The 26777-nt window shown below is 39.4% G+C and overlaps 1 protein-coding gene and 1 pseudogene across 6 annotated transcripts in view; one reads left to right on the top strand and one right to left on the bottom strand.

Moving 5' to 3' along the window:
• The window catches only part of ME3 (malic enzyme 3), a 188374-nt gene extending 183954 nt beyond the window's left edge, over window positions 1–4420 (top strand). For 5 of the 6 annotated variants that reach the window (XM_081798983.1, XM_031031114.2, XM_006736201.3 and 2 more), the window contains 2 exons: window positions 2726–2824; window positions 4183–4420. In XM_081798983.1, coding sequence (XP_081655109.1) covers window positions 2726–2824; window positions 4183–4344 — 261 coding nt within the window. In that variant the 3' untranslated portion in view covers window positions 4345–4420. Of the gene's footprint in view, window positions 1–2725; window positions 2854–4182 lie in introns of all 6 variants that reach the window. The other variant, XM_081798982.1, reaches the window with a different exon arrangement.
• A 3679-nt stretch (window positions 4421–8099) lies between these two features.
• Window positions 8100–12115, bottom strand: LOC102728225 (protein tyrosine phosphatase type IVA 1 pseudogene; annotated as a pseudogene).
• Window positions 12116–26777: the final 14662 nt, after the last annotated feature.

Raw genomic sequence — 26777 nt, 5'->3', positions numbered from 1 at the left:
GCCTCATAGAATGAGTCTGGTAGCTTTCCTTCTGTTTCTATTTTTTGAAACAGCTTCAGTAGAATAGGTATTATTTCTTCTTTGAATGTTTGGTAGCATTCCCCAGGGAATCCATCAGGCCCTGGACTCTTGTTTTTGGGGAGGTGTTTAATCGCTGCTTCAATCTCGTTACTGGTTATTGGTCTATTTAGGTTGTCAATTTCTTCCTGTTTCAGTCTTCTATGAGTCCCACAAGGAACTATCTCATGTTCTAGGTTCCTTCTTACTTCTTCTTGGTCTTTGAGCACTGGCGCCACAAGAATATGCAAGTAGTGTCTCCTAAAGGTTTGTCAGCCTCCCCCAAGCCATGTGCATGCTGGCTATGGCTTTGTGCCATGGGCCTCTGTCCATCTTGTGTGACTCTTCTGTGTATTTCTTCTTATTGCTCTCTCAGTGGTGGTGGTGTCCCGTGGCTATGGGTGAAGCTGTTTGAATCACCCCCCCCATTGGATGGGAAGAGTCATTTCCTACTTGAAATTAGCCTGAAAGCAAACTCCCCTGTTGCACAGAAAGATGGTTGCTAGAGCCTTCCTCTGTAACCCCAAGAGGCATCTACACCCCCACCTCCTAGTGCCTGGGACAGGTCAGCTCCATCACTTCATGAAGTGTCCATCAACTACACAGGAACCTCTCCTCAATCCACCTATTAATCTCTTGCTGCAATTGGGACAAGATCCCTCCCTTCTAGAAGCTGACAGTCTGGTCTTTAAAGGGCTGGCAAGTTATATTTCTGAAAGGGGTACTTTTAAGTTAAGACAATTTAAGTTGAATCTGATTTTCCTATGGAAAAAACTACTATAACTTTTAGGAGATTTATATATCTCATTCCACCTTGACAACTCTGTAAAATAGATATAGTGATTATTCCTATGTGATACACAAGGAAAGTGAGGCACAGAGAGTCTAAGTTACATGCCCAAGGTCACTGGGTTTGTGAGCAATAGCACCAGGATGGCCCCTGATGATTTACTCCAAGCTGCAGCAGAGCATTACCAGTGCCCAACATCTGAGAAGTGACCACCATACATGATACATCTCTTCACTCTGCAGGATAACTCTTCCAGATGCAGATCTAGCCATGGAAATCCTGCTTCCCTCTGATCCCATCTTCTATACCCCCCCCAAAAAAATCCTTGAAAACCCAGAACAGTCCATGTCTCTGCTCATTTCAGACATTTGAATGGCTCCTCAGTGCTTACAGGATAAAGCCCTAACTCCTTCACATGGTTTCCATATAAGGCATGTCATCACCAGGCCCTCCTTTCCTCTCCAGCCTTTAGCCTCCCCCTCCCATCAACCTAGCCAGTGTTCTTTTTACAGTCTAGAACTCATGCTCCCTCCTGCTGTCTCTCTCCAAGAAATTACATGTGATGTTGCCTCTCCCTTTTCGAGTAATTTACTTTGTCCTTCAGGTCTTAGCTGCTGTCGCATCTCCTGGGAAGATTTCCCGTACATGGCAGACCAGGCCCTGCCTTCTTCTATGCCTCTGTGCCCCCTCTGCTTGCACTCACTTCTATGTTGTAATTGTTGTACCTGTTTGTTAATTGTCCACTGACTCCAGACTACAGGAGGAAAAAGGCTTCTCTGCCATGGATCCTCAGCAACTAGCACAGAGCCTGGCATATCATAGAGCTCAGTTAATGTTGGAATGAATAGATGGAAAGGAGAGATAGGAGCATGAAAATGAGGCGGAAGAGGAGGAGGCCCACATCCATAAAGTCAGCCAAACTCTGAGGCAAGACCAACTCCTTTGGTTCATCCATTCTGGGACACAGTTCTCAGAGAGCACCATGGCTTTTCCCAAATTTAAAGATCAGGTGGGAGTGGATTCAGAGCCAGCACATAACAGAGGCTGTTCCGCAAGGCTGGCCGAGCACCAGTGCCTGAGGCTGGAGGATGAGGCTTGAGGGGGAGAGCTGGGCCTCAGAGACCAGCTCTGAACCATGGAAGGAAGTTGTGGGAGGGGCTGTTCCCAGGATGCTGTGCCTAGGGCATTCATTCAGATAAAGCCTAAGGCCCCTTTATGGTGTCACTCACTGCAGAAGAAGCCTTTGCTCAGGACTGGAAGGGAGAGCTCAAGGAGCTCTGAATACAGAGAGACAAGATGACCTAGGTGGGCACCCAGGATGTGGGAGAGGCTGGAACTCAGGAAGGGAGGGTCTCAGGGATCTCTGTGCAATAGGCTGGACCAGCCATGGGGTGATCCCAGAGTCTGCTTTACAAGCCACAAGTTTATTCATCTTGGTCTTAGTGATTCTCCTTTAGAATTTCGGATCTCGTGTAGTTTAAACTCTCAGCCAATTTCACAGTACAGAAAAGGATGTCTTTGCTTAAAAGCCCAAGCATTGGGGCACCTGCGTGGCTCTGTTGGTTAAGCGTCCGACTCTTGATTTCAGCTCAGGTCATGATCTCAGGGTCGTGAGATGTAGCCCCACATCGGGCTCCATTTTCTCTCTCTCCCTCTCCCTTTGCCCTTCACCCGCTCTCTAAAATAATAAATAAATCTTTAAAAAATAATAAAGCCCACGCATTAAGCTGCCCTGGGGCCATGAGAGGGCAGAGACTACAATGGGAACTGCAATGGTTGGCCACCTATGAGGGGCGAGGTGAATCTCTGGAGTAATGGTTTGGGCTTTTTCTGGGAAGGCAGAAACTCAGCTTATTCCCCTCGGTTCTCTCTCCCCAGCAAATTGCCCAAGAGGTCTCTGAGCAGCATTTGTCCCAGGGGAGACTGTACCCACCACTCAGCACCATCCGAGATGTGTCTCTGAGAATCGCCATCAAAGTAAGGAGCATCCTACCCCCAGTAATATGGTTAGTGAGGCTCAAGGACTTCCTCTCTCTATGAGTTTAGGAGAGCTAAGGGGATGGCAGCTGTGGAGACATCCTGAGCTCCCATCCAGAGGCTGGATGAGAAACTCCTGCCTGCAGCTCAAGCCCCACCCCCAACACCCCCCTCAGGCCAGTTCTGGGAAAGCTCCTGGATTTCCCCTCAAACACCAGGCAAAAAGGTCAACAAAGTCCATAGTCTTGTGGACCAGAATGTGGGTGGAATTTTTTAAAACTGAATCATAAATGCCCATTTATACAGAAAGGTCAATTTTCATATCATCATGAAAAGAGCTCTGGCTATCAGGTCCCAGCTCTGCCAATTGCTTCACTTTCCTGAGCCTCAGTTTCCTCCTTTTCCAAAGGGGATGGTAATTCCTCTCTCCCAGAGTTCTGAAGGTTAAAGAGGACAGTGAGAAAGGTCTACACTCAGTGTAGCGAAAATGCTCATTCCTCCCCTTTTTCTCAGAAAGGCTGGGCCACAGGATGATCATGTTCATGGAATATTCCAAGGAAAAATGTCTTCCTAGAGACTTTGCAGAGATGATGGGTTTTCAGAGAATCAGAACACAGTGCAATAAAGACTGGCCCAACATTGATAACTGTTAAATATAGATAATGGTTGCATTAGGGTTTATTATACTATCATTTTTATTAGCATATATATTTTACATTTTCTATAAGTTTTAAAAATAATTTCAGAAGATGCATTGCACAACAGCATGTGCTCCCCATGAGTTGCCCATTGTAGGCTCCAGAATCAGCCCTCAAGACTAACAGTCCAGCTCATAGTCCCAACTCCACCCTATCCATTTCCTTCCTTTTTGGGATATTGAGATTAATGCTCTTGTGAAACCATTATCTAATACCCAGAGAACAATGTCCAGGCTCTTCTCCCAATTCCACCCACATTTAGTGGGGGAAAAATACCAGCTACTGGACACCTGATTTTGCCTGTTACCTAATTTTATCCTCACACTACTCCAGAGAAAGGTCTCATTATTCCCACTTTACAGATGAGGAAACTGAGGCTCAGCAAGGATAATGTCACCTCTGAGGACCCACAGGCATTTGGAAGCAGAGGCAGACTTGAGTCTGAGGCCTCTCGATCCCAGCCTAGTATTTATTCCACTGCGTCGCAGCTTCCTACCCAGGCGAAAGCTCAAAATCCCTCCTATCGAGTGGCTTCAGGGACAACAGTTCATGGTTCCGCAGGGGCTATTACCCTTCCACAGGCTCCCAAGCAACCTTTAGGCAACTTTTAGGCAGGTTCCTCCTTAGTTCCAGTTCCTCAGCCAATATGTTTTTCCCTAGGTCCTTGACTTCGCGTACAAACACAACCTGGCCTCCTACTACCCGGAGCCCAAGGACAAGGAGGCTTTTGTAAGATCCCTGGTCTACACTCCAGACTATGATTCCTTTACACTGGACAGCTATACTTGGCCCAAGGAAGCCATGAATGTTCAAACAGTGTGATGCAGTCTCAGAGGCTGCTGTGAGGCTGGAACAAGCCCAGAGTAACACTGACAATATAAATGGGTTCTAAAATGGCCATCTTTGTCCCTGTGTTTTTCCTTTGAACTTTCTGGTGTGATGGGAGATACCCAGGCACACAATGAATGAGAGCCTTGTCCCTGAGGCCCTGAGAATTCACTTTTCTATAACCCTGACTTCCTCCCCAAGAATTTCTTCATCTAATTGCCAACAATTAGCTAGATCTTGTGGAAATCTAGAATCCTTCCTAGAACTCTGCCTTTACAGAGCTCAGAGTCTAGTGAAGGAGATATGGACACAATTCATTTTTCCACAAGGGAGAAAGTGGTTAAGTCCATGAAAGAAGTACAGATAAAGGTCAAGGGTACTCAGAGAAGGGAGCAGATACTTCGTATGAGAAGTAAGAGAAGGCTTCAGGGGGAGAAATGTGTACAGAGTCCCAAGAGTAAAGGATGGGTAGGAGGCATGGGAAAATGAGGAAGGTAGGGGCAGCCACTGACTAGAGAGCATGGCCCACCCATGAGGGAGTTCAATCCCTGCTGGAAGAATACACACCCTTCAAGACTCAGATGGGTATGAGGGCTGAGTGACTGAAGGCAACTCACTAGTCAAAAACTATCCCTGACATGTGGGCTATTGAATATTAGGATTCCTTTTGGTTATTACTAAAAGGAAAACTAGAGAAATGTGGGTATGGAGGGTCAGCAGGCCAAGGAGTGAGGAGGAAGAGAGGCAGTGAGGGGAAGAGAATCATGGAGTCCTAGGGAAGACTTGATGTCATTTTCCTGACTCTGGAACTCTCTCTCTCTCCCACACTTCACTCTGAAGGAATTCAGCAAACCGGGGCACTATTCTTAGAGAATGCCTTCAGTCTGTCCTGGGAATTTCTTAGACAAGTTCAAGCACAGCTTTCACCTCCTTCATGTCTAGCAGAGCCCACACCATGGGATGCGGAGGTGGGGACAAGCCTACAGCCCCTGTAATCAAAGACCCTGATAAATTTCTAGAACCTATTGGGATGACAGCTTCCAACCTCTAATTTTATTGGATAACATAGAAAACAGTAAATCACACTAAGGGACCTAACACCACCCACCCTTGCTGCCAGCTCAGCCTCAAGAGCCCCACTGCCCTATGTGGCCACCTCACAGTCTCAGGACTGTTGGACTCCTAGAACAGTAATTAGCAGAGACACCAGTCACCCCTTGCTCAGGTCTTGTTCTTCCAACATCTGCTTCCTTGGTGCTGGTGCTCAGCCAAACATACCCTGAGAAAACAGCCCTGTTCTATAATCCCTGAGCTCATGGGGAAAGAGAAAGTCTTCAGAAGAGGATTTGAAGTGAAGCTGGAATCTCAACAGCAGGGAACCATTACACTATCTTTTCCATGTCCTGGCCCACAACTTCTGTACCCCAACTGCACATCCTTTATACTCAGTGTAATAGAAAAGAAAAATAGTAGAGAAAAGCAATGAAACAAAACAGGTTCTTTGAAAAGATCAACTAAATAAATAAACTGTAGCTATACTGACCAAGACATAAAGAAGATACAAATTACGTTTCCTTTGTTTCAACCACACTAAACAAGGCACTTTCAGGCCTGTACCTTTATAAATGCTTGGTCTCCATCTGTCAAGTCCTTCCTTCCCATTCCTTGCCCTTTATCAATTAAATAGCAGCTCACCCCAGCTTTCTGCTAGAGACATCATTCATCCTCGGAGTTCCAATGCAATTGGCTCCTGAAGTCATCCTGGACAGAGTTAATAATTTGATTAGAAATCAACAGAAAGGGAGCGCCTGGGTGGCACAGTCGTTAAGCATCTGCCTTCAGCTCTGGGTGGGATAAAGCCCTGCATTGGGCTCCCTGCTCTGCAGGAAGCCTGCTTCTCCCTCTTCCACTTCCCCTGCTTGTGTTACCTCTCTCACTGTGTCTCTCTCTGTCAAATAAATAATCTTTATTAAAAAAAAAAAGAAATCAACAGAAAAAAATGGGAAATTTCTAACCATTTGGAAATTAAATAATACATTTCTAAATAACCCATGGTTCAAAGAAGAAATCGCAGCATAAATTATATATATGTTGAATTGAATGAAAAATATCAAAATTAGTGAGTTTTAGCTAGAGCAGTGCTTAGAGGAAAATTTTGTAGTTCTAAATAAATGCCTATATCAGGAAAAAAAGAAAAATCTCAAAGCAATAACATAAACTCCCTCTAGAAACAAAATCCAAAGCAAGTTAAGATTAGAGCAGAAATCAATAAACCTATAAGAAGTAAAAAATTTGAATTAGTAATTAAAAATCTTCCCACCATGGGGCACCTGGGTGGCTCAGTCGTTAAGCATCTGCCTTCAGCTCAAGTCATGATCCCACGCTCCTGGGATGGAGCCCCACATTGGACTCCCTGCTCAGCAGGAAGCCTGCTTCTCCCTCTTCCACTCCCCCTGCTTGTGTTCCCTCTCTTGCTGTGTCTCTCTCTCTGTCAAATAAATAAAGAAATCTTAAAAAAAAAAAAAATCTTCCCACCAAGAAAAGTGCAGGCCCAGATGCCTTTTTTGGTGAAGTTTATCAAATATTTAAAATAGAAATAATACCCATCCTTCATAACCTCTTTCAGAAAATAGAGGAGGGAACACTTCCCAAATCATTCTATGATACTGGTATCACCCTGATATAAAAACCAAATAAAGCAACACAAGAAAACTACAGACCAATATCCTTCACAAATATAGATGCAAAATCTTAAAATATTAGCAAACCAAATCCATCAATATAAAAGAATTACACACAATGAACAAGGGGGATTTATTCCAGGAATGCAAAGTTGTTTTAACATTTAAAGACGGATCATCATAGTGTATGACATTAATAAATTGAAGAAGAGAAACCATAAGATCAAGTCAATGGATGTGATAAAACTATTTGAAAAAAATCCAACATCCATTTATGATAAAACTTTCAACAAACCAATAATAGAAGAGAACATCCTCAACCTGATGAAGAACCAACAGCTTACATCATACTTAATGGTGAAAGAATTAATACTTTCTCCCTAAGATCTGGAACAAGCCAAGGATGTTGTCATCACTTCTGGTCAACATGGAGGATCTAGCCAGTTCAATAAAAAAAGAAAAAGAAGGGGCACCTGGGTGGCTCAGTCGTTGAGTGTCTGCCCAGGGTCCTGGGATCGAGCCCCGCATCGGGCTCCCTGCTCAGCGGGAAGCCTGCCTCTCCCTCTCCCACTCCCACTGCTTGTGTTCCCTCTCTCACTGTGTCTCTGTCAAATAAAATCTTTAAAAAAAAAAGAAAAGAAAAGAAAAAGAAAAAGAAAAGGCATCCAAGTTGGAAATGAAGAGTAAAACTGCCTATATTCACAGATGACATAATCCTATATGTAGAAAATGCCAAAGAATAGAACCCTTATCTCACTCGCTCTCTCCCTCTCTCCCCTAATCAGTTTACCAAGGTCATAGGATACAAGGTCAATAAACAAAAATCACCTGTATTTTTATATACTAGCAATATTAACAATCTAGAAATAAAATACTTCCATTCATAACAGCATCAAAAAGAAAAAATACTTAGAAAATTAAGAAGTGCAAGTCTTGTACACTGAAAATTACAAAAATTGCACAAATTACTGTTGACAAAGAAGATCTGAAAAAAAACTAAATAAACGGAGAGATGTTCCATATTCGTGGATTTGAAAACTCAATATTGTTAAAGCTGCAATTTTCTCCACAAATTATTTATAAATTCAATACTATATCAAAATCCCTGTAGGCTTTTTTTTTTTTTTGGTAGAAATTGACAGGCTGATCCTAAAATTTATATGGAAGTGGAAAGGATCTAAAATAGCCAAATCTTTTGAAAAGAAAAAGTACACTATCCAATTTCAAAACTTACTATAAAACTGCGATAATCAAGACTGTGTGGGTATGTAGATCAATTGAAATGTATCAGGGGAAAAGAACTGAGAATTCACAACTAAGTCCTTACATTTATGGTAAACTGACTTTCAAAAAGCTACCAAAATACTTCAGTGATACTGTGACACCTGAATATCCACATTCAAAAAATAAAAAAATTACAAAAAGAGATTTACTTCACACCATACACAGAAATTAATTTAAAATAGATCACAGACCCAAATGTAAGCTAAAGCTATAAAACTTCTAGAAGAAAATATAGCAGAAAACGGTGACTGATGAGAGTTCTTAGATAAAATTCAAAAGCATGATTTATAAAAGAAAAATTAATAAACTGTAATTCAATTTTTTTTAGTTTTGCTCTTGAAACATACCATTAAGATAGAAAACAACAAGCAACAGACTGAGAGAAAATACTTGCAAATTAGATATCTGATAAAGACATTGGGTCCAGAATATATGAAGAACTTTTATAATTCAATAAGAAAATGACAAAACCACCCAATTAAAAAGGTGGACAAAATGTTTGAATTGACATATTACTACAAAAGATATGTGAATGGCTAACAAGCACATGAAAAGATGCTTAATATCACTGGTCATTTGAAAATTAAAACCACAATGGGATATCACTTCACACTTAACAGAATGGCTATAATAAAAAATACAGTGTTGGAGAAGATTGGAACCCCTCTTCTAACAGGGCTTGGTCTCCTAAGCACTATGAAATTAAGGGAGATTTCCCTGTCTTTTAAATCTTCATTCTAACTCCCCAGGCTCTCATACATAGCCCCAGAATTCAGCAAGTGTCATTTAGTACAGTGGATGCTGTGGTTGCACCACCCAGATCCCTCTGCAGGTCTGAAACACTCTGCCAGAAGTATCATCAGCTGAAGGTTCACAGCTGCATCCCTCTCTGGGAATTGCACTTGGCTGAAGGAAGGTACTTCATCCAAGGGTATGCCCTTATCCCCAGGGGCAGCCTGCATCCAATGGCTGGTTGATTCAAGTCCAAACATTCAACCCCTTCACCTCAAGTGGGGACATCCATAAGTGGTCATCCCAGCTTCAGAGCTCCTTGCAAGATTGGCTGAGGCCAGTTTTACAACTGTATGTATCACCATTCAACAACTTCCGCCATTTCCTGGTTCTGTTGCTCCCCCACAGGTGTTGAAACAACTCCCCAGTAAATCTCCAAATGCAAATCTCAGATTTAGTATAGGTTTCCTGAGGAACTCAACTTGCAACATGTGGAGGAAAATGGCCAAACTTCTCAATTTTCCAATCTGCTGTACCAGTCCCACATGACCACCAAAAGCCTGTCTGGGTTTCTCTTTCCCTCAGTAGAGACCTTCTACCTGGACCAAGTCTGATTCTTTGTCCACGTCCAGAATCAGTGAATGCCCCCAATGGGGCGGGGGGGGGGAGAGGCGGGGAATGGCCACTCACCTCAGGAGAGCTCCTCCCTCTCTGGAACTCCTATTCACCTAGTTCTTGTTGCTTTCACAGCTCTCACATGTCCTCAAACATACTACTTTATAAATTTTTCTTTATTTTTCTGGTTGTTATAAGGTAGGTGGTGGAATGCCACAACCTACTATACCCTATCTGGAAGTCTATAGACACAGATTTTCAAAATTCCAAATGTATGGATATTATTAACTTTCTTCCTAACTTAACTGAATTGTAGTCAAAGAAGTTATTTGTATTACTTAAATATTTTTAAATTTGCTGAAATTTTTATGGTCAAATGTAATAAAATATTTCATGCACTCCTAAAAATAATATGGATTCTCACTGTCGGTTGCAATGCCCCTTATATGTTCATGGAATCAAGCTTTTTAATTGTTTTGTTCAAATCTATATCTTTACTGATTTTTGTCTACTTGATCTGTTTCTGAAAGAAGGATAGTAAAATTTCCCACCACTATTGTAAATTTGTTAATGTTCCTTATAGTTCTCTCCATATTTGCTTTATAAATTTTGGACCAATGTTGTCTGATGCATAAAGTTTACAATTGTTATAACTTCCTGGTGAATTGAAACTTTTGAAAGTTTAATGATTTTCTTTATCTCTAGTAATGCCTTTGCTTCCACTTTTACCAATATTAACACATTTCTACCATCCTGCCTCTTTCTCCCTCCTGCAATTCATTATTTATTTAGATGGGTAAGCTCTTGTACTAGCTGGTGAATGGTGAACACTGAAATTATTTCTCCTGAAGAACTATATTCCCAGACAGTATGAATATATGGTTAAACTAGCATTAATACAGGTCACCATTTTATCAATTACATAATAAAACAAAGTATCAGGTATCCAAATACAAAGTTGCACAGTTCAAAAAGCATATAAAATATTAGATGCCTACTCACTTCATTAGTAGAAACCCACTTCTCTTGATTGGGAAGACAAGAAAAAATATGCTTCAAAGAAAAATAGTTAATAAACAACTTCCAATAGACATGGTGAAGAATTTCAAGATTTCAGAAATTTTATAAATAAGAAATGTTTGGGCTATAAAGCATCTCTGCCTTAAAAAGAATTTTTTTTGCTAAATTAAAGATCTATTCTATACATCCTGCACAAGACAAAGGAAACATTTTACTAGAGATATTTCATAGCCTCCTCCCACTCTGTCTTCAGGCCCTCCCCCTCTAAGTTGCACCCCAAGTGTAAACATTAAAGTAACTATAAGACTTTTTTGTCTGAAGACATCACACATGTGCTTCTGTACACTGTGTATTTTACATGAACTTTTAACCACAGATTTGTGATTTTTCAAAATGGAGGTTTTCATAACAGCACAAAATGAGCTTAATAGAAATACATTAAATAATCCCCTAAGTCTTGGTAAGAATCCAATAAAAATCAATTTTTGCTAAAACCTGATGTATACTGGTGCTCATGTGGGATGGTAAACATGAAGGAACAAATAACCACATAGGCCATACTTGCAATGTCTGAAAGGACTAAAGGAATAAACCACATATGGTTTACAGTGCTGTTCATAATTTCTAGGATTTTAATTATATATGATACTAAAAATATACAAGTATTGTGCTGGATATTTTGGCACCTAATCTCTCAATTTCTTACATATTTTTTCTGGCATGGGAATAGTATGAAGCCAAACATAGAGGCTGCAATTCTGTCAAGCTTGTGGCTTTTTCATGATTCCTATGGAAGCTTCATTAGACTTGTCATTCATTAAGCCTACATGCTGGCTAATATGTACGATAATTAAGTCCTGTCTCAAGTTCCATTTCCAAGGCAACAACATCAGGGAGCCAAGTCTTATTGAATGCAACAGTTGTTTCTATGACCACTGGAGTCTTTGTAGCGCAGCCGCATTTTAGAACGATATTTCTCCAAATACAAAAGTTGCTTGCTGTTAAAAGCTCCATGCCGCTTTTGTCTTATAAACTGTACTGCATCTTCATTTTTCATTCCACCTTCAATTAGTGCTAGGGCAACAAGCACTGGAGTTCTCCCAAGACCTGCAACACAATGAACAGCAATACAACAACCAGGTTCTTCACGAAATTTAATGTTTACAAGAGTTAACCAGTCATCGACAATCTGGTTAGATGGTGATGACCCATCATCAAAAGGCCAATCCAGAACCTGGATGCCTTCTTTCTCCACAAGAGCAGTGTCGTAGGTGGCTTCATATACTCTTACTATTGTAGTAACTCCGTATTTCTTAAGTTCTTCTACAAATTTGTTTAAGGTTGCACTGGTTGGACTGTGTGTAATAAGAAATCTCATGTTCCTGTATGTGACTTCCACAGGGGCTGGCCGGTTCATTGGAGCCATGTTAATTTAGTTGAAACAATACGGTTATGAAAAAATGTTTTGAATATTTGAATACAGAAATGATGTTAAGAAACTGAAGTATACTCCAATGTACTCCACTGGAAATTCTCAATGCTTTGAAAATGTAATTGAGAATAACAGGAAATGAAATGAACCTCCTAACAAGAAGCAATCCTTCAGTTCAGTAATACTGAGTCACTGGAAAGGAAGTGCACCGAGGTTTACCCCATCCAGGTCAGAATTCTCGTAAAATGCTCCAATGATTTCAACTCTACACTTTTGTGTCCAGGACAACCGATTTTATGGGGGCTTCCCAGTAGAGTAGTAATGAACCTCCACAGTTCACTTGTCCTCATAAAGGTCGTGCTGTGCCTGGCAGTAATTTCTGGGGCCCTTCAGAAACTCCATAAATGCGTGGCCAAGAACACCACAGAAAGGAGCTTGTTTACTCATTAAAGACTGTGGCCTAATCATACAACCAGTCCCACGGCAGTGACACAGATGGCAGCGGAGGCCTCGGCTGCGGGGCAGGGAGCTGCAGTGGTAGCCCTGGGGCGGCAGTGACCGGACACCAGGCTCTACTGTGCTCCAGCCTCAAAGAAGCCAATCCGCGCGCTGAGGCGTTCTTGCGTCACAAGCCCTCCCTTTCACAGCTGGCATGACGTGGGCTCCTCTCCACCAATCACGACGGGGCGCACCGAGAAGCTATGAGCGAGAGACCCAGCAACGGCACGCAGACGTCACTACTGGCTGGTTGAGGAAGGAAAGAGTGGTGGAGACTGAGACACCGAAGTGGACTACGACGGGCGGGGAAGGTATTGGAAGAAGAATCCCAACCATTCCCATCCATTGGCTCTGACTGATCAATCTTTTTCCAGCAGTTTCATGTTGTAGCTGTCTCTTGGGAACAACACATTCCTAGACTTTTTCTTTAATCCAGTCTGATAATATTGGTCTTTTAACTGAAGATCTTAGTTAATTCACATTATTTTATTATTTTATATTATGTTAATTATTGCTATATTTGCTCTCATTTTGTGCTATTTATTTCTTTATATCTTTTTTATCCTTTCTTGATTTCTTTTGGATTATGGTTTTTCTCTAAATCTATATCCTAAATCCTCTACAGTGCTGGAATGCTATGATTGTGATTTAAAGTTCTTAGCAATTATGACAGATTAGACACTGTTCTAAATCTAACTGGCTTTACATAAATTCATTTGGTACAACCATATGAATTAGATACTAGTATTATTTCTATAGCTCTAATTTTAAAAAAATAAACCTAGGCACAGAAAAGTTATTTGCCCAAAGTTACACAACTAGTAAATGTCAGAGCTAAGATTTAAATCTTGAAATTCTGGCTCTGGAGTCTACCTCTCTTACATATATATGTCCTATCATATACCTTTTTATTCTTTCACTACTTAAATAGCTTAGAAATAGTCAAACATTCAAAATACTTTCCCATGTCTTAAAGGAACTTAACATGCTTTATAAATTAACATGGTCAGCATTGTTTTAACACCACATATTACACTGTTTATAAAAACCACTCTTTGTTTAAATGTACCCAATATGTGATCAGTTTCTTTGCTCACTATTCCTTCTTGCATCTCCACCCTTTCTTCTGAGATTTTTTAACCAAGAGCATCTTCTGGAGATTCCCTTAGTTCCTAGTATATGATCAACTTTGATCAATATTTTATATAATCTTAAAAATATGCATTCTCTCACTACTGAAAAATGCATTTTATTGTTGGTAACTTGTTTTTTCTTTGGTTCTTTAATGAGCTTTATTTCTAAAATTCTCTTATTTGGGTTTCATTCTTAATAGTTTTGCTGGTTATATAATTTTATATTGACATTTATTTTCTTAGCCCTTTGAAGACATTCCTTGTCTTCAGGTTTCCTCTCTACTAGCTATAGAATTTTCTAAAATGTCTAGTCTTTGAGCATTACCATGATACCAAAACCAGATAGTACAAAAAAGAAAACTATAGGCCAATATCCCTAACAAACATAGATGTAAAAATCTTCAACAAAGTATTAGCAAACCACATTCAACAATGCATTAAAGGCTCATTCACTATGATCAAGTAGAATTTATTTGGGGGATGTAAGGATGGTTCAATACTTGCAAATCAATCGACCACATGAACAAGATAAAGAATAAAAATCATATAATCATCTCAACACATGCAGAAAAAGTATCAAAACTCAACATTGTTCATATAAAAACTCAAAGTGGATTTAGAGGGAACATACTCAATATAATAAAGGCCATATACGACAAACCCACCACTAATATCACCCTCAATGCTTAAAAACTTTTCCTTTAAGATTAGGAATAAGACAAGAATGTCCACTCTTACCATTCAAAAAGATATATGCTCCTGTATGCTTACTGCAGCATTATTTACAATAGCCAAGATATGGAAGCAATCTAAGTGTCCAGTGACAGATGAATGGATAAGGAAGAAGTGGTATATATGCGATGGGGTATTACTCAGCCATAAAAAGAATGAGATCTTGTCATTTGTGATAACATGGATGGACCTAAAGGGTATCATGCTAAGTGACTTAAGTCAGAGAACGACAAACATCATGTGATCTCACCTATGTGTGGAATCTAAAAAACAAAACTAATGAACAAACAAAAAAGACTCTTAAATACAAAGAACTGGTGGTTGCCAGAGGAGATGTGGGTTGGGGAATGGGTGAAATAGATAAACTTCCAGTTATGGAATAAATAAGTCATGAAGATGAGATGTACAGTATAGGAAATATAGTATGGTGACCACACTTACCACTTTGAGCACTAAGTAATGTATAAAAATGTTGAATCAATATGTTGCACATCTGAAACTAATATAACAATGTATGTAACAATATAACAATGTATGTTAATTATATTTTGTTTTTTTTTTTTAAAAAGGCAGAAATAGACCCATAAATACAGAGAACAAACTGGTGGTTGCCAGAGGGAAAGGGACTGGTGGGATGGGCAAAATGGGTGAAGGGGAGTGAGAGGTACAGGCTTCCACTCATTCCAGTTATGGAATGAGTAAGTCACAGGGATGAAAGTTTCAGCATAGGGAATATAGTCAAGTATAGCATATAGCATTGGGTACTGACAAACAGTAGCTACGTTTGTGGTGAGCTGTATAACATACAGAGTTGTCAAATCACTGTGTTGTAAACCTGAAACCAGTGTAACTGTGTGTCAACTAAACTTCAAGAAAAATAAAATAAAATGTCTAGGCTTTGTTTCCTGGCCTATGCATGGCCCAATACAATAAAGCTCTAGTTCTTCCTTCTTTCCTCTTCCTTCCCTCTTCACTCTTTTCTCCCTTTTTCCTTCCTTCATTTCTTCTGTAATAACTCAGTGCACTAGATGAAGTGGAGCAAGGTAGTTGTCTGCAGGAGGCAGGGATCCAGAGGATACTGGAGTCTAGGGGTGAGTGAGAAGGGCTTTTAAGCAAGGGGGGGTGGTAGTAGCAGCCTGGTACAGACTATCAGAGCCCAAGCAGAGTGGAGAGGACATATACGTAAGTGTTCCATAAGTATTTATCACAATAAGACATCAAGGATAATGGGAATCCGTATTCTGTCAGATAGGAGTTACAAATATAGAAAGGGAGGAAAGTAGAATTAACTCTAGGATTTTGGATTGGAATTGGTTGTATCTGTGTGAACTCTTCTTCAATATACAGAAGATAGTTATGGAACTATAGATATGTGTACAAGAGGACAAGAGTAGCCTGGAACATCTTATTATGACAGAAAGTAAGGAAATGTTCAAAGAATGACAGGAATATGACAAAAGGACAGAGAACACAAACCAAGGGAGACTAAAGAGAACTGCCACCTAAAAGTAATGTGGTGTCTCAGATGGGATCTTGAAACAGAAAAAGGACAGTAGGGAAAAACTAGTGCAAATTGAATAAAAAGTGTGAAGTTTAGTTAATGGTAAAATACCAATGTTGGTTCCTCAGTTATGACAAAAGGATCATAGAAATAAAAGATGTTAGCAATGGAGAAACTGGGTGAGGAGCATACAAGGAAGTCTCTAAAACAATTCTAAGATTTTTAAAAATTATTTAAAATAAAACAAAAGCAGAGAAGCCAGTTTGAAGAGCCCCACTGGTCATGATTTTTATATTAACTCATTGAATAAAAGAGAAATCCTTAAGTCTATACTGATACAAATAAATAAATATGGAGAAGCCAACACTTTGCCTTATAGTAGAATGCCAACTAATAAATGTAACAGGAATGGTGGAATTAGCAAAATCTGTATTTAGCAATTGTCATCACAATTATTCAGCAAAGAAACATCAACAGATGCTAAAACTAGTGGGTGAAAGTTGATGAGGAATGAGATATTTATTTGCATTCAAAGTACCTACTACAAAAAAAAAATCATTAAAAAAGATAGTGCTAAACCTTGCAGGCATCACTTAATCAAATGATCAAAATTAACATGACCAGTAATGGGACAAATTGAATTGTAAACCACCTGGTAAGATGATTACAAGGAACACAGATAGCATCCCATCTGTGATATTCCTGGAAAAAAAAAAATCATTGCTGGAATTTTATGATGAGGAAAAATCAGACAAATCCAAATGGAAGGACTGAAATCTTTAAAGGTGCCAGCCATGAAAGTCAAGTGAAGGCTGAAGACTGTTCTAGGTTGAAGGAGATTAAAGAGATAATGGCAACTAAATCTAACACATGAATGTAGATTTGGATCCTTTTGCTTAAAAGGACACTATTGGGACAACGAGAAAAATCTGAATTGAGTTTTTGAATTATATAATACTAATGAATCAGTGTTAATTTTCTGATTTTGGTGATTATATTGTGGTTTTATAGGAGAATATCGCTATTTGCAAGGTACTACATCCTGAATTATTCAGAAGTGATAAGACCTATGTCAGCAACTTGCTCACTCTTAGTTCTGGCTGGGGGTTAAGGGGGTAGGAGGATATTTTTACCATTCTTTAATCTTCTCTGTAAGTTTGAAATAATTTCAAATAAAAATCTATCTTAAGCATTAATTTAAAAGCCCTAGGTCATAGGTAATTAGCTGATGCTTGCTGCTTGGATTCTCGTACTCACTTTGTGTTTGCCTCTGGAGACATTTTTAAAGCTTTACATTTTAAAAAGTTTTTAAAATATTTTAGCTAGCATTGTTAATTATTCTGTAGCTCTCTCTCCCCAAAATTTCAGGTTATGAAAGACTGGCATTGGGCACCTGGGTGGCTCAGTCGTTAAGCGTCTGCCTTCGGCTCAGGTCATGATCCCAGGGTCCTGGGATCGAGTCCCACATCAGGCTCCCTGCTCTGTGGGAAGCCTGCTTCTCCCTCTCCCACTCCCCCTGCTTGTGTTCCTGCTCTTGCTATGTCTCTCTCTGTCAAATAAATAAATAAAATCTTAAAAAAAAAGAAAAAGGAAGACTGGCATTGTCCACTATGTTCCATTTTCCCCATATTTAGTACTAGCATTCCCTGGGTATTTCGCTAGACATTACCACCAAGCTAGAGACTTCAGTTCCCAAGTTCCCTTGCAGCATGGTGTGGCCATGTGATTAAATTCTGGCCAATGGGACATGGACAGAAATAATGGTGCCACTTCCAGGTTATACTCCTTTAAAAAATGCAACACTTGTTCCCCTGCCCTTTTCTCCCTAGTTGCTAATTGGGAGATGATGAGAAATGGAGCAGTTGCCTTGACCCAGTGGTAGAAACCACAGGAGAACCTAGTAGAGCCATCCTACTCTCTTAGACTATTTACCTCTAGCCTCTTCCTTGAGAGGAAAATACAGTTCTGTCTTGATTAAGCCACTGTTATTTGATCTCTGTTAAAGCACTCTCCTAACAAAATTTAGATAAAAGGACCGAAGTACAACCTGATTTGGGGGAAAGGAGGAAAAATAAAAACTCAAAACTACACACTTCGGTGCTGGCCAAGATGGAGTTAAGTCCTCTACAGTATTTCTCTCCAACTGATTCTAACTGAAGAGAACACAAAAAGCAGCTACCTGATGACACTGAAAAGTAAACAATATCAGAGGGATTGTATAAGTCGAAATTTGAAGAATGACTAGCATAGTGATGAATTTACATGTGAATTTATTCCTCCTCTTGCTTTGACCTAACAGCAAACCTTTCTAGCCAAAGAACCAGGAAAAAGGCTCCTTGTGGACTGGGGAGTATGAAGAGAATGCCCTTGTTTTCTCTTTTGTCCCTCCCTGGCATGCCCCAAGGCCAGAAGCATCATGAAGCTGCACAGGGGGGGCGGTGGCAGCAGGAGTGGTGGTGACATTGCAAGCACCTAGACCCTAAGGGACCCTGTCTTCCTGGCCAGAGAAACCAGGAAAAGAGACCCTTGTGTTCGGAAGAATGAGAGTAAGTTCTGTTATTTTACTCTGTCTTGTCCTTCACTGCTTTGCCCCAAGGTCAGCCCATCATGTGTAACTTTGAGAGAACAAACGGAGCTAAAACTCTGAGAAAAACCCTGGCTTTATAGCCAGAGGACTGGGAATAGGGGATTCGAGAATGTGGGAGAAATTCCAGTGAGCAGAGAGCCGGAGAAAGAAATCCTCTAATTCTATACGTGAGTACTACAAGTCTCAGGTTTATGCCCCAGTTGCACCTGTGAAAACACGGCTTTCAGAATTGAACTGACATCATAACTATTATCTACAGAAAGTGAGATAGAGGGAGGGGAGTTAAGATGGTGAAGGAGTAGGGGACCCGAAGTTTGTCTGTCCCTGGAATTCAGCTAGATAGTTATCAAATCATTCTGAACACCTGTGAAATCAATCAGAGATCTGAGAAAAGAAATGCTGCAATTCTACAAATAGAAAAGCAACTGCTTTTTGGAAGGTAGGAGGTGCGGAGCCTTCAACTGGGGCGATATATCAGAGGATATGTCAGCAGGAGGGAGCCTGTTTAAGGGGACTACTGCAAAGTATTATAAGCAGTGGAGTGCAAAATTGCAACTTTTAGAAGTTTACTCCATGGAGGACGTCCCTGCCTGAAAGGCGCTCAGGAGGTGAAGAGGGGCGCAATCCCAAGTGGCATAGCGTTGTCTCAGGCTCCCGGGGGTCACAAGAACAGGAGTGCCTGAGTGCAAAAGAGTTTTCAGGCATTGGAGCGGGACACCGGCTGCAGACAGCTAGTCTAAGCATCGGCTTTCTGCTCGGTATTGCCATAAACGAGGAACCACTGCACAGTTGGGCGGCCACTCTCTGAGCACCAGCCCAGCAAAAGGCAGAAGCCTGGCGGGAACCCCCCCTCCCTCCCCCAGGGAGGAAGAGTGCAGGTCCACACCACCTGAGTCCGTAAAATTTGGCAACTTGAAACTCAGTCCAGTACCTAAGATAAAAATGCTCGGTCACAGGCTGAGTGCAGACAGAGACCGGGGGGACAAAAGGGATTGATTGCTTTTCTGTGAGGACTCACTAAACAGTGGAGGGTGCAAATTTACAGTTCTGAGGCCGGAGAGCTGGACGCCGCCATCTTCATCCTGTCCATCCGTGCTGAAAGCGTTCAGGGTACAAAACAGCGCCACATAGTGGAATCCAGAGCTGCTTACACGGAGCTGGGCTCCTAGCAAGGGAGGCATGTTTCCACAAGTGCGAGGGCACCTGAAAATCAGTTTAACAGGCCCCTCCCCCAGAAGACCAGCACAAACAGCTCACTCACACCAAGTTAACCTATCACAGAGGGCTGTAAATCTTCCACTCTTGGGGAAAACAGTATATAACATTTGTGGGGGTTTTTTTTAAGCTATTTTATTTTTTCAATTTTTATTCTTTTTAAATTTTTATTTTTATATATGTTATATATGTTTTTTAATTTTTGGTTTCCTTTCATTGTATTGTATTTTAAATATATATATATATATATATCTTTCTTATTTTGGGATCTAGTTTCCTTTAACAAACAGACCAAAATACACCCAGGATCTAGTTTATTGTTTTGTTCTGTTTTATTTCTTGTTTCATTTTTTCTTATTTAGTTTTGTTTTTGTTTTCTTTTGGTTTGTTTGGTTTGGTTTTTTTCTATGTTGTTGTTGTTGTTATCTTTTCTCTCTTTCTTCTATTCTTTTCTGGACATAATGATGAGACAGAGAAACTCACCCCAAAACAAGGAACAGGAGGAAGTATTCACTGCCAGAGATTTAATCAAAACAGATATAAGTAAGATGTCTGAACTAGAATCTAAAACAATGATTATAATGATACTACTGGGCTTGTAAAAAGCAGAGACGACACTAGAGAATCCCTTACTGGAGATATAAAAGAACTAAAATCTAATCAGGTCAAAATTAAAAATGCTCTTACTGAGATGCAGTCACAAATGGAGGCTCTAACAGCAAGGATAAACAAGACAGAAGAGTCAGTGATATAGAAAACAAAATGATGAAAAATAAGGAAGCTAAGAAAAGAAGAGAGAAAGACAACTGCTGGATCACAAAGGGAGACTTCAACAACTCAGTGATTCCATAAAGCAAAATAATATCTAGATAATAGGGATCCCAGAAGATAAAGAGAGAGAGAGAGGCAGAAGTTTTATTTGAACAATTTATAGTTGAAAACTTCCTTAATCTGGGGAAGAAAACAGGCATTCAAGTCCAGGAGACACAGAGAATGCCCCTCAAAATCAATAAAAATAGGTCAACACCCCAACATAAAATTGTGAAGCTTAAAAATTTCAGAGATAAAGAGAAAATCCTGAAAGCAGCTCAGGATAAGAGGTCTTTAACCTACAAGGGTAGAAACAAAGGGCTGGCAGCAGACCTGTCCACAGAGACCTGGCAAGCCAGAAAGGACTGGCAATATATATTCAAGATGCTAAATGGGAAAAATATGCAGCCAAGGACACTCTATCCAGCAAGGCTGTCATTCAGAAGAGAAAGAGCAATAAAGAGGACAAACAAAAACTAAAGGAATTTATGAACAGTAAACCAGCCCTGCAAGAAATATTAAAGAGGATCCTTTGAGCAAAGAGAGGGCCCAAAAGTAACAAAGATCAGAAAGGAACAGAGACATTCTACAGAAACAGTGATGTTGCAGGAAATACAATGGCACTAAATTCATATCTTTCAATAATTACTCTGAATGTAAATGGGCTAAATACTCCAATCAAAAGACATAGGGTATCAGATTGGATAAAAAAACAAGACCCATCAATATGCTGTCTATAAGAGACTCATTTTAGACACAAAGACACATCCACATTGAAAGTGAGAGGGTGGAGAACTATTTATCATGCTAATGGACATTAAAAGAAAGCTGGAGTAGCAATCCTTATATCAGACAAACTACATTTTAAACCAAAGACCTTAATAAGAGATGAAGAAGGATACTATATCATACTTAAAGGGTCTATCCAACAAGAAGATCTAACAATTTTAAATATATCTGCCGCTATCTTAGGAGCACCCAAATATATAAACCAATTAATAACAAAATTAAAGCAACACATTGATAATAATACAATCATAGTAAAGGACTTTAACACCACACTCACAGCAATGGACAGATCATCTAAGTAGAAGATCAACAAGGAAACAAGGGCTTTGAATGACACATTGGACCAGATGGACTTCACAAATATATTCAGAGTATTTCATCCTAAAGCAACAGAGTACACATTCTTACTGAGTGCATATGGAACATTCTCCAGAATGGATCACATCCTCGGTTACAAATCAGGTCTCAACTGGTACAAAAATACTGAGATTATACCATGCATATTTTCAGGCCACAATGCTTTAAAACTTGAACTCAATCACAAGAAAAAATTTGAAGGAACACAAATACTTGGATGTTAAAGAAGATCCTACTAAAGAATGAATGGGTCAACGAAGAAATTAAAGAAGATTTTTAAAAATACATGGAAACAAATGAAAATGAAAACAAAACTGTTCAAAACCTTTGGGATACAGCAAAGGCGGTCCTAAGAGGGAAGTATATAGCGATACAGGCATTTCTCAAGAAACAAGAAAAGTCTCAAATACACAACGTAACCTTACACCTAAAGGAGCTGGGAAAAGAACAGCAAATAAAGCCTAAACCCAGCAGGAGAAGAGAAATAATAAAGAGTAGAGCAGAAATCAATGATATAGAAAAAAAAAAAACAGTAGAATAGATCAATGAAACTAGGAGCTGGTTCTTTGAAAGAATTAATAAGATCAATAAACCTCTATCCAGACTTATCAAAAAGAAAAGAGAAAGAACCCAAATAAATAAAATCATGAATGAAAGAGGAGAGTTCACAACCAACACCAGAGAAATACAAAACATTTATAAGAGAATATTATGAGCAATTATATGCCAACAAATTAGGCAATCTGGAAGAAATGGATGCATTCCTGGAAACTTTTAAACTACCAAAACTGAAACAGGAAGAAATAGAAAACCTGAACAGACACATAACCAGCAAGGAAATTGAAGCAGTAATCAAAACTCTCCTGACAAACAAGAGTCCAGGACCAGATGACTTCCCAGCGGGATTCTACCAAACATGTAAAGAAGAATTGATACCTATTCTGAAACTGTTTCAAAAAATAGAAATGGAAGGAAAACTTCCAAACTCTTTCTATGATGCCAGCATTACCTTATTCCCAAAACCAAAGACCCCACCTAAAAAGAGAATTACAGACCAAAATCCCTGAGGAACATGGATGCCAAAATTCTCACCAAGATACTAGCCAATAGGATCCAACAATACATCAAACGGATTATTCACCACAACCAAGTGGAATTTTTCCTGGGCTGCAAGTGTGGTTCCACATCACAAATCAATCAATGTGATACACCACATTAATAAAGGAAAGGACAAGAACCATATGATCTTCTCAATAGATGCAGAAAAAGCATTTGACAAAATACAGCATCCTTTCTTGATAAAAACTCTTTACAGTAGGGATAGAAGGAACATACCTCAATATCTTAAAAGCCATATATGAAAAACGCACAGGGAATATCATCCTCAATGGAGAAAAAATGAGAACTTTTCCCCTAAGGCCAGGAACATGGGAAGGATGTCCACTCTCACCACTGCTGTTCAACATAGTACTGGAAGTCCTAGCCTCAGCAATCAGACAACAAAAAGAAATAAAAGGAATCTGAATCAGCAAAGAAGAAGTCAAACTTTCACTCTTCACAAACAACATGATACTCTATGTAGAAAACCCAAAGGACTCTACCCCAAAATTGCTAGAACTGATACAGGAATTCAGCAAAGTGGCAGGATATAAAATCAATGCACTGAAGTCAGTTGCATTTCTATACACCAACAATGAAGCAGAAGAGAAATCAAGGAATCAATCCGATTTACAATTGCACCCGAAACCATAAGATACCTAGGAATAAACCTAACCAAAGAGGCAAAGGATCTGTACTCTGAAAACTATAGAACACTAATGAAAGAACTTGAAGAAAACACAAAGAAATGGAAAAACATTCCATGCTCGTGGACTGAAAGAACAAATATTGTTAAAATGTCTATGCTACCCAAAGCAATCTACACATTCAATGCAATTCCTATCAAAACACCATCAGCACTTTTCACAGAGCTGGAACAAACAATTCTAAAATTTGTATGGAACCAGAAAAGACCCTGAATAGCCAGAGGAATGTTGAAAAAGAAAGCAAAAGCTGGTGGCATCACAATTCCGGACTTCAAAGCTGTAATCATCAAGACAGTATGGTACTAGCACAAAAATAGACACATAGATCAATAGAACAGAATAGAGAACCCAGAAATGGACCCTCACCTCTATGGTCAACTAATCTTCGACAAAGCAGGAAAGACTATCCAATGGAAAAAAGACAGTCTTTTCAATAAATGGTGCTGGGAAAATTGGACAGCCACATGTAGAAGAATGAAAGTGGACCTTTTTCTTATACCATCCACAAAAATAAACTCAAAAGAAAGACCTAAATGTGAGACAGGAATTCATCAAAATCCTAGAGGAAAACACAGGCAGCAACCTCTTCAACCTCAGCCACAGCGACTTTTTGCTACACACATCTCCAAAGGCAAGGGAAACAAAAGTGAAGATGAACTACTGGGACTTTATCAAGATAAAAAGCTTTTGAACAGCAAAGGACACAGTTGACAAAACTAGAAGGCAACGTATGAATGGGAGAAGATATTTGCAAATGTCTTATCAGATAACAGGGTAATATCCAAAATCTATAAAGAACTTGTCAAACTCAACACCCCCCCCCAAAAAAAGTCCAGTCAAGAAATAGGCAGAAGACATGAACAGACATTTCTCTGAAAAAGGTATACAAATGATCAACAGACACATGAAAAATTGCTGAACATCAATCAGCATCAGGGAAATGCAAATCAAAATCACAATGGGATACCACCTCACACCAGTCAGAATAGCTAAAATTAACAACTCAGGAAACGACAGATGTTGGTGAGGATGCAGAAAAAGGGAAACCCTCTTACACTGTTGGGAATGCAAACTGGTGCAGCCACTCTGAAAAACAGTATGGAGGTTCCTCAAGAAGTTAAAAATAGAGCTACCCTATGACCCAGCAATTGCACTACTAGGTATTTATCCAAAGGATACAATGGATGGAAGAGGCACATGCACCCCAATGTTTATAGCAGCAATGTCCATAATAGCCAAACTATGGAAAGAGCTCAGATGACCATCGACAGATGAATGGATAATGAAGATGTGGTACATATAAACAATGGAATATTACTCAGCCATCCAAAAAATGAAATCTTGCCATTTGCAATGACGTGAATGGAACTAGAGGGTATTATGCTAAGTGAAATAAGTCAGAGAAAAACAAATACCATATAATTTCACTCATATGTAGAATTTAAGAAACAAAACAGATGAACATAGGGGAAGGGAAGGAAAAATAAAACAAGATGAAAATTGAGAGGGCGGCAAACCATAAGAGATGTTGAACTCCAGGAAACAAACTGAGGGTTGCTGGGGGCAGGTTGGGTGGGGGGGGAGGGATAATTGGGTGATGGGCATTAAGGAAGTCCCTTGATATAATGAGAACTGGGTGTTATATGCAACTGATGAATCACTAAATTCTACCTCTGAAACTAAAATAAAAAGAAGAAGAAAGAAAGAAAAAAAAGTGAGATAGAACTTGATCTTGAACTTCAAGGTTTTGCTTGCTCAAAAAAAAAAAATCAAAATCAAAATTTTCCCAAGGATTTTAAGAGTATCCAGAGTTTCAAAACATAATATTCAAAATGTCCAAGATACAATGCAAAATTATTCAACACACAAAGAACCAAGAAAATGTAACTTCTTTACAAGGAAGAAGACAACAAATGACAACCCATGATCACCTCAATATTGGAATTCTCAGATAAAGACCTTAAAGTAGATATAACCATAATCCTTGAGATTAAAGTAAACACTATGAAATGAATGAAAAGATAGATGTTCTCAGGAGAGAAATAGAAACTATTTAAAAAAGGAAATTTTGGAACTGAAAAAATATAATGCAAAATTCATTGGGTTCAACAACAGAACATAGACAATGGAGGAAAGAATCCGTGAATTTGAAGACAAATTAACATAAATTATCCTATCTGAAAAACAGAAAAAAGTGAAAATAATAATGAATAAAGCCTTCGAGACCTGTGGGAATATATCAATAGGTTTAACATGCATTTCATTGGATTTTCAAAAGGAGAGAAGTGCAGAACAAATATGTGAATAATGGACAAAACCTTCCCAAATTTCATAAAAGACAAAATTTAAAATTCAAGAAATTTAATAAACACTAAACATAGTAAACCCCACAGACCACACCAAAGATATATCATAATCAAACTACTGAAAACCAAAAATAAAGAAATCTTGAAACAGCCAGATAAAGACACATTACGTATAGAGAGACAATGATTCAAAAGGCTGAATTTTTTTTATTAACATATAAGGTATTATTTGTTTCAGGGGTACAGGTCTGTGATTCATCAGTCTTACACAATACACAGCGCTCACCACAACACATACTCTCCCCAGTGTCAATCACCCAGCCACTCCATCCTTCCCATCCCCCTCCACTCCAGCAACCCTCAGTTTGTTTCCTGAGATTAAGAGTCTCTTATGGTTTGTCTCCCTCTCTGGTTTCTTCTTGTTTCATTTTTTCCTCTCTTCCCCTATGATCCTCTGCCTTATTTCTCAGATTCCACATATCAGTGAGATCCTATAATAATTGTCTTTCTCTGATTGACTTATTTCGCTTGGCATAATACCCTCTGGTTCCATCCATGTTTTTGCAAATGGCAAGATTTCATTTTTAGATGGCTGCATAATATTCCACTGTATATATATATACACCACATCTTCTTTATCCATTCATCTGTCAAAGACACCTGGGCTCTTTCCATAGTTTGGCTATTGTGGACATTGCTGCTATAAACATTGGGGTGCAGGTGCCCCTTCAGATCACCACATTTGTATCTTTGAGATAATTACCTAGTAGTACAATTGCTGGGTTGTAGGGTAACTCTATTTTCAACTTTTTGAGGAACCTCCATATTGCTTTCCAGAGTGGCTGCACCAGCTTGCATTCCCACCAACAGTGTAGGAGGGTTCCCTTTTCTCCACATCCTCGCCAACATCTGTCGTTTCCTAACTTGTTA

This window comes from Leptonychotes weddellii, chromosome 11 (genome assembly GCF_054177405.1).
Source record: "Leptonychotes weddellii isolate Sample4059 chromosome 11, ASM5417740v2, whole genome shotgun sequence".
NCBI classification, from domain to species: domain Eukaryota; kingdom Metazoa; phylum Chordata; class Mammalia; order Carnivora; family Phocidae; genus Leptonychotes; species Leptonychotes weddellii.
Note: the sequence above shows the minus strand (reverse complement) of the source record. Positions and strands in the feature narration are given on the sequence as shown.